Source organism: Medicago truncatula, chromosome 4 (assembly GCF_003473485.1).
Source record: "Medicago truncatula cultivar Jemalong A17 chromosome 4, MtrunA17r5.0-ANR, whole genome shotgun sequence".
Taxonomy (NCBI): Eukaryota; Viridiplantae; Streptophyta; class Magnoliopsida; order Fabales; family Fabaceae; genus Medicago; species Medicago truncatula.
Window position 1 is genome coordinate 10287015 of NC_053045.1, and position 8863 is coordinate 10295877.

The 8863-nt window shown below is 33.8% G+C and overlaps 1 protein-coding gene across 1 annotated transcript; it reads left to right on the forward strand.

Moving 5' to 3' along the window:
• Positions 1–603: 603 nt before the first annotated feature.
• LOC112421100 (protein MAINTENANCE OF MERISTEMS) lies at positions 604–6303 on the forward strand. The gene is made up of 6 exons (XM_024781339.2): positions 604–806; positions 2348–2962; positions 4263–4409; positions 4762–4887; positions 5189–5770; positions 5875–6303. Exons 1-6 carry the CDS (start codon positions 750–752, stop codon positions 6091–6093), a joined length of 1746 nt encoding a protein of 581 aa, XP_024637107.1. The 5' UTR covers positions 604–749; the 3' UTR covers positions 6094–6303.
• The last annotated feature ends 2560 nt before the right edge of the window (positions 6304–8863 follow it).

Sequence of the window (8863 nt, forward strand, 5' to 3'; positions counted from 1 at the left end):
AACCTAAACCTAACAATTCAATAAAACTTCTATAACAATTATAACAATTCATAACAACCTAAACTTAAACCTAAACAATTCTAACAATTCTAACCTAAACCGAAACTATCATAAAATCATAAAATCAAAACATAAACCTAACAATTCTAACAACCTAAACTATCATAAAATCAATAAAACCTCTAATCGAAATTTAACCAAAAAAACTAACAATTCAATCACAAAACAACAATGAAATAAGATTCAAAAAACTTACTTGATTTTATGCTTGAAATTGGCTTGAAATGACTTATGCTTTGTGAAATTTGCACATATGGAAGCAAAAAACACAATATTGGAGTTTTGGGAACTTCTATGTCTATCAACAGTTAACTGCCGATAGATTCCTCGACAATTAACTGCCGCTTGGACTTTTCGTCTTTTACATGTTTTTCAGCTGTATCAAATGTGTATACATCAATTTTCTTATTTGGGCTTTTGATGAGAAGCAGCCCAAAAAAGGTTACATTTTATTTTGGATAGTCTTTTTTTTTTAATTTTTTTTTGTTCATATTTTGGCGGCATTTATAATTTTAATTTTAACATAAGGTCCACCTAATAATCCATTTTGAATCTTCTCGGAGAAGATTTGAAAAATAACCACTAGTGTTTAAGCTCACTCACTGTTTCCGTTTCCATTTCCCTACCTTCATTATTTCAAATCGAAACTTTCTTCTTTCATTTTCTTCGCTTGAAAACCTAATTCACCAATGAGAAAATCCATCAGAATTTCTTCCATCGGTCTCGCCCAAGCTACAGAACCGCCGGTACTTCTCTCTTCCCCTTTTCTCTCTCAATTACTTGTTCTGTTCTGTTCTGTGTTCGCGGTCTAATTCACGCTACATCTATTCACTTGAGCGATTTTTTACCGCTCAATTTTGAATAGACGTTGCGGATTTGGTAAAAGCGGCGGTCCCCACCGTCGCTTTTAGTTGGAGTAAGGAGACCTGACCTGGGTGGTCTTGAAATTTAAATTTAACCCACTTGGGTTAGTCTGGTGGTGTTAATTTGAGACTTTGGAGTAAGGTCTTTTCAAAGTCTCAGGATCGATTCACTCTGGTGCCAATTTCTGTGGGTTAGTTTGGCTTTTTAAAAAAAAATAAAATTTAAAGTTTAGTTGAATGTGTCTAATAAGGTGAACGCAATATTTTATTTTATTTTTAATTAGTGAAGTGTTGAGAAGTGGATAATTGCATGCGTGAATCTGAGTCTCAAGATATCAAATGTCTCTGCTGCTGTTGTCTGAGATGTACTTACGAGATGAAAGTGAATTTGTTTTGGATTGTTGGATATGAAATTTTGTATTTGAGATAAAATCATTATATCGCGACTTCAATTGCAATTTTAGATTGTAACTTTTACGAGGTTGATGAGAGTTGGTTTCGAAATTTAACATTTTAGTTTAGTTGAATGTGTCCGGCAATGTGGAGAATTGGATGTATGAATCTGCGTCTCTGCTGCTATCATCTGAGATGTACTCATGAGACGAAAGTGAAATTGGTTTTGGATTGTTGGTTATGAACTTTTATATTGAGATAAAATTGTAATATTGTCCCTTGAATCACCGGCAGAGTTGCATTATGAGGTTGATGAGAGTTGGTTTTGAAATTTAACATTTTAGTTAAGTTCAATGTCTCTTGCAATTTAAAAGAAAATTTTATTGAAAGAGTCTGATGGCGAAACTGAAATTCACTAAATGTTGAGAACCAAGGAATTGCAGGCACGAACCCGTGTCCCAATATATCAAATGTCGAACCTTAGACACGCTAAGGATCTGTTGGGATTGACTTATTTGAGTTTATCTACTAACATAAGCACTAGATAGACTGTTTGAGAAAACTTATGGAAACGGGTTATGATATGTTCAAAAGCTATTTGCAGCTTAATTACATTAGCTCTTCACGATAGCTTGTGAAAACAGTTTATAGCTGTTACAAATATAGTTTGACTTTGTTTTATCAATTGTTATTGAAATACCTTATAATAAGCTCTTATGTATGATAAGCGCTTATGATATAAGCTGCAAATTTAATTGTTTATCCAATCATGGGCTAAATGTTGAGAGTGGGGGAATTGCATGTACTAACCTGTGCTCCAGTGTACGAAATGTCACTAGTGCTACCATCTGAACTCTACTTACAGGAAGAAAGCAAAATTGTTGGTTATGAAGTTTATATTGATCTAAAATTACTATAGTGACTGCAATTGTAGATTGTAACTTAGAACTATGGCAATTTTTTATTTTTTGGGAAAAGAAGAAAAACTAAATTAAGCGTTCAAGTTTGAATTTTTGTTTTTTCTTTTTCAGGCGGTGAAGAATTTTAGTACTAGATTTTCACTTACGCCATTTGCGAAGCGCGTTCAGAGTTTAACGGATGAGCAAAGATCTGCTATATCGCGAACCGGATTCGGTAGCTTGCTATTGATTCCAAATCATACTCTTAACAAGGTTTTCCTTACTGAGGTAATGGAGGCTTGGAATTCTGAACGACATGCTTTTGAGATCGGTTCCGGGGAAATTGGATTTAGTTTATTAGATGTTGCTTTAATTTTGGGGATTCCGGTGGTGGGGCACCGTGTGGAGTTGGCGGAGGAGCAATTGTTTTCTGAATTGGAAGAGGAGTATGGTGCTTCACGTGCAAAGAGAAAGGTAGCTATGACTAGTCTTGAAGCAAGGCTTGATTCTATTGGGGAAGATGTGAGTGATGATTTTGTGAGGAGCTTTTTGCTTTTCACAATTGGGACTTTTCTTTCTTCCATTGATGGGAAAGTGGATTCAAGATACTTGTCTTTTCTTGGGAATTTGGATGATGTTTCTGGTTTTGCTTGGGGTGCTGCTGTGATTGAAGATTTGTGTCAGTGGCTTGATAAGAGGAAAGATAACAATGTGCAGTACGTTGGTGGTTGTCTCATTTTTCTTCAAGTAAGTTTAATATGTCTTTCATATTATCATTATCTTTTGTTGAATTGTATATTGCCATTATCATATATATGTTAAATATGTTTTAATTTATAGAGAGGGTCACACTTTTGTGCTAAAAAGCTTTCCAATCACGGGATTTCCATTATTGAGGTTGTTTGGTGGGATGTTCTCCTTGAGTTTTTAAGGGAGGGTTTTAGCCGTAATACAAGTGGTTTTCCTAGTTTCCGTCGAATGAGTTTGGTTTATGCCCCCTCATTTCTTTATGTTTTGTTCTATTAATGCATTTGAGCATGCTTGCTGAAGATAGTTATCGATTAGGGTGCCAACCTAGTTGAATGCTACTCTATAGCTGGATGAGTTTTCCTGTCTCTAGTCTAACAAAAAAAGTTATATATGTTAAAATTGAAATCATACTGCATCCTAATAGATTTACACTAATAGTATACTAATGTTTTACGCATTCATGAAATAAATCTCACCACATAGATGTTTGTTGGGATATTTTAGTAAATAATATAAGAGTGACCACAGTGAGAAGTGATTGAATGTTTTTGTCAGTTTTTTACAGTTAATGTGTACCCGTTAAACTCTATACACACAAACGCGCGCGCTAGCACACACACACACACACTTTAGAAATGCATAAAAACAAGAATCATTTTGGTGTTTTCATACTTTTGTGAAGGTAATTGAGGTAATGAATTATTATAGTGTAGTAGTTTGGTTCGTTTGACCAAAATTAGATTCTGTATGAAGTTATTAACAACATAATAATGGAAAATCTTTATATGGATGTTAGTCAACCCGACTATGTATAGTATGCCCTTGTCTGTTTATGTAAACTTTAACATAATGACAATTTAGCCATTCAAGAATTAAAATTATTAACTCTGTATATGGTCATTTTTTGTTTCAAAGAAGTCAAATTTTATTTTCTATTTGTCTAGGAAGGTAACTTAATTCTCCAATTATTGATTTGGTATCAACTTAGTTCACAAAATGTCTTAACTGGATTAAGGTTGAAAATTGACGTGATTGATCAATTGATGTAAATAAGTTCTCAACAACTAAATCCATGTCAATTCAATCTTCCAGTCTTTGAAGTTACTCTTTCTTTTTAATATTTAGTGTTGTCTTGCAACTAAAATGTGTGTATGGAAGCAATTTATTCGTTGCGCAGAAGACGAAGTCTGAATATTTTTTTGATTAGTAAAAAGTACAGGAGTAATTTTTGTAAAGTGTGTAATTAGTAAGTGACTGTGTTGATCAAGTGTTTTTCTTACCCATTTTATTGGAACAGACATGGTCATATGAGCATTTTGATATAGCACGGCCAAATTTGCAAGATCAAGATATGACCTTTCCTCGTGTGTGTCGATGGGATCATAGTAAATCTCACCCGAGGCAACGGGGTACTTCAAGGTTTAAGGATCTACATGACGACCAGGTAACTTGGGAACTTGCTTATAAATCCTTTAATTCTCAGATTAATTAAGCATTGGCTCCCTGATAACATGGAAAATTGAGAAAAAATGTCTCTCATCATGGTCTGTTGCCATTTTAATGCTATATTTTGTTCTTAGTAGATATGATCTAATGATTTAAAGTAGCAAAATCCGTTCACTTTTCATTTTCAAGTCTTTAGTATTTAGTTTGAATCTGCAGCCAATATTTTTGGTCTTTGAAATAATGGTTTCCTAACTTGATTTGATATTTATATATGACGTACTACGATGATAGAAAAGTGGATTGTAATTCTTTTGTATTTTATTATGTCTTATGAATGTATATATTTGCAGATAATTTGGAAACTCCAACCTACTTCTGGAGAGTTACAATTAGACATAGTAAAAAAAGCAATGGGGTTACTAGGTGGCAACGAGGATAAAAGGGATGATAGTTATTCAGCAAGCACATCAAGTAATGTAAGTTACAAATTCTTGCATTATATTTATATTTTTTGTTTTATGCGCATCTGGTGACTGGTATATAAAACTTAAGGAGAGGGTAACTTCATTCTAAGATCAGTGCATTTTATGTTGGTAAATAAATTCCAGTCATTTGTTCAATAAATGACTTATTGAGATGAATATATATTTTTTGTAGTTTAAATATATCAATCTTCTACCATTTTGGTTCTTCTATTTCAATGCTATGCTTCTATAGGAGTGTTATTGGTGGTTCTCATTTCAGTTTCACTATTGATTGAGAGGTTGACATGGGCAGGTTTCTGATGTCGATGTAGAGATCCAGCAAAGTATCTCTAGTAAGATAGATAGAGAAGACGAGGGAAGTTTTGAGAATGAGGTAGTAGAGGACACTCCCACAAGGTTGAGCACTTGTGATGAAGAGTATATAGAGAAGAAGATCAATATTGAAAATCTGATAGTAGAGGATACCCCCTCCAATTCGAGCATTGATGGTGAAGTAGGCAGAGAAGAAGAGTTACAAGTTGAAAAACTTGTGATCGAGGACTCCTTCACAAATTTGAGCATAGACGAGGAGCGAGGTAGAGAAGAAGAGATGAATGCGGGCAATCTCATAACGGAGGACTCCTTCACAAATTTGAGCATAGATGAGGAAGGAGGTAGAGAAGAAGAGATGAATGAGGGAAATCTCATAACGGAGGACTCCTTTACAAATTTGAGCATATCCAAGAAAGGAGGTAGAGAAGAAGGGTTGAACGCTGAAAATCACATAATGAAGCCCGAAAATCTGATTATTGGGGACAAAGTAGGAAGAGAGCCAGAGTTGGTTGCTGAAACGCTCATCGTGGACGACACTCCCCCTACATTCAGCTCTGACTATGTGAGATTTTATTCAGCTCTATATCTTTGGGTCTTGTTACACACATCACACACAAAATATGTGCACAATGGATCATCAATAAAAGTAACTTCTTTGATTAACAGGATGATTTAAGGAAGGAAAATACTGAATTGAAGGTGAAAATAAGCCAACAGATGGAAGAAATTGAAGTTCTCCGTAGAGAGAATTTATCGTACACCCAATTAAAAAAGGAGAACGATGAGTTGAAGAAAGAGCTGGACATCTGTAAAAGAAATTTAAGTTGCTTTGCGGACCGAATAGAAAGAGATCTTATGGATTTGCAAACTGATGCAATTGAATAAACATGCTATCCTTGAATTTGGGCAGCTGACTGTATATGATATTATCTGTTTGTTAGGGGTTGTGTTAGGACTACGAGGTTTCTTTTTAAGTGAAACCATGAAATTCTTGGCAGGTAATTAGAACTGTTTATTTTTATCTTTGTTGTACATTATGTAACAGATAGCTTATTAATCCCAAAGTTCAATGCAATGCATTGGTGTTTTTACTAATGAAATTTATTAGTTGATCAATAAGTTGTTGGATTATATACTAATGATTTATCTGAAAGCCCTCTGCCTGAAGTTTTGTGAAATAGGCAAAGGCAGTAAATTAGTGATAAACAAGTATCTGTACTTTTTAGTTGATTCAATTTCAATCTGACTAAGCTTGTGTAATAGCCATTTTCTCTGTTTCAAAATGTTTGTTTGAGAATTCTATACTACTCAATTTGGGACCTAGATGCTCTATAAAACCTAAGTCCATTTGACACACTCTTTTTGGATGATTTGTGTTGGGTGATTATCTTTTTAAGCCATTGTTTTATTGGTAATAGGAAATGATTACGGATACATGCACTATGTTACAAAGGTCACACGGATTTTAATCATATATAGCTAAGGCTTGTAGTTGTTATGCTCCTGTGTATTCTAGTTGTATATGGAGTTGATAATCTAATTGATTTAACATTAATTTTAATATTGTTCTGTTCTTTTTGAAGATCCTTGCACACCTTTAAAAAACGTCATAAATGTAGTGCAAGAATCTGAATTCTTTCATCAAACTTATCTAAATTCTCTTTATTTTTTTCTTTCGTTTCTCTAATTTGGATGTTTAGTTTGTTATAGAGCGATTCAGTGTGCACGTGTAAATCTTGGAACCTCATGTCTGTAATTTTTTAACACTCATTATTGATGTCTTTGTTATTTTTCATTCTTATCAGTGAGCTTTTCAAAGACTTGTCTAGTGCCATTATTGTTGAACCTAACCTATTTGCTAAAGTCTCATTTGAAGCTATAGATACTGTCAATCATATATTAGTTATGGGATTGCAACCTCTTGGGGGGCTTAGTAGCCTTCTGACTGTAGACTTCAGTTTCCACAGTGAGAAAGTGGATTTCAGTTTTATAAGTAATGTCATGAATTTGATATTATGTTTCCAAGACAATAGGGAAGTGTCTTCATTTCCACAGTGAGAAGGTATCCATCACGCGTGTTCAAGAAGAGGCTTCATTTGGTAGCTTTGCCGCTGCTGCAGTGCTGTCCATTCAACTTAAGCACAACACAAAAACAAACAGGTTTATGGTCGTTTTCATTTGCATGATTTGAATCCAATTTAAATTTTAACGGGTTTTATCTTCATAGCATATACAGTTTTTCTTTTACAGAAGGATGTTAGCTTGTAAGAAGGAAAACAAATAGGCAATATAATGATGAGTGCATTATCTTATACCACAATGAACATGTTATTATTGATATTAATTTTATTTTGTAAAATAATGTTTATATTATTATTTTAGTTTTCTGCAAACTGATTGTTTAAGATTTTCATTACATTGTTGCAATAAAATTATGTTTTGGATTCCAAAAATGAACTCTTCCTCAGTCCCTCTCATGTTGGCTCTGCCACAACTTTTCTATGTTATCACCTCTGTATATACAAGTCTTTGGATATGTTCTAGACCTGTGTATACTTTTATATAAACCTACCCCAATTTCTTCTTCATTTTCTTACCATGATAGTGTAGAATTCTTGGATTGTCTATATGCATCTATTGTGGTTAGTTTGGTGGAAAATAGACTTGATTAATGGTTTTGTGTAGACTTGTTTGTCACTCTTAAAGGGGTTAGGACTATTGATTCTTTGTTTTGACTTGTGGAATTTATGAATAGATCTTTAAGCTGGTGGGTTCTATACTACAATTACCTTATCAGTATATTACTGTTATGGGAGGATTCAGCAAATTATATAGCTATAGTTTGCTTGCAATTTTCAGTCCATGACATTGTTGGTGTATTAGGTTCTTCCTTTTGTTCTCAAATTGCAATCTGTTTGTTGAGTAAAAATTTAACTCTGGTTTGTGGTTTAGAATTGTTTTGCTGTCAAACTTAGTTTTCTTTTTCAAAAGTTTTAGAACTGTTGTGAATATTGTACTGTATTCTATATTAAAACTTCATTTTACTAAACCATGTAGCAGTTGACTGAACAATGCATTAAAAATGTTTTTCTAACTGACTAACTGGATATTTATTTAGTGTGACATAGTTTTTTTCAGTAAGTTGCAATTGCATGAGTAACTATGGACAGTTAGTGTGACAAATAGTTTTTTATTAGGCGAAATCTATTTTATTAGGCGAATGTAAAATGACTATTGATGCTGCTTTAACAAATAATAATTCCACTTTTTGTGTGGATGGATGTACTTGATGGAGAGTATGGGATATGAGTTGGTATTTATGGAACTCGGATTCCTTGCCGTCAGGGGATCTAGGACCGTCTGATCGAGATCCGACAGTTAAAACATGAGTTGATTTTGATTTTCTTGAAAAAGTAAAAGCATAAACATTGAGAGTTGAGATCTAGACCTCCAATCGAGATCGGACGGTACAGATCTCTTGATTGCGTGAACGCGTGCAGTCAATGACCGTAGGGAATCCGGGTTTGTATTATTAGGAATTCTATAAGAATTTGTTTAAAACTGATTTGAGTTTATTTGATGATATACATAAACATTGGTATAAGTATTTGCTGGTCAAAGTGGTCAAAGGACAAAGAAATAGACAGGTAATAGA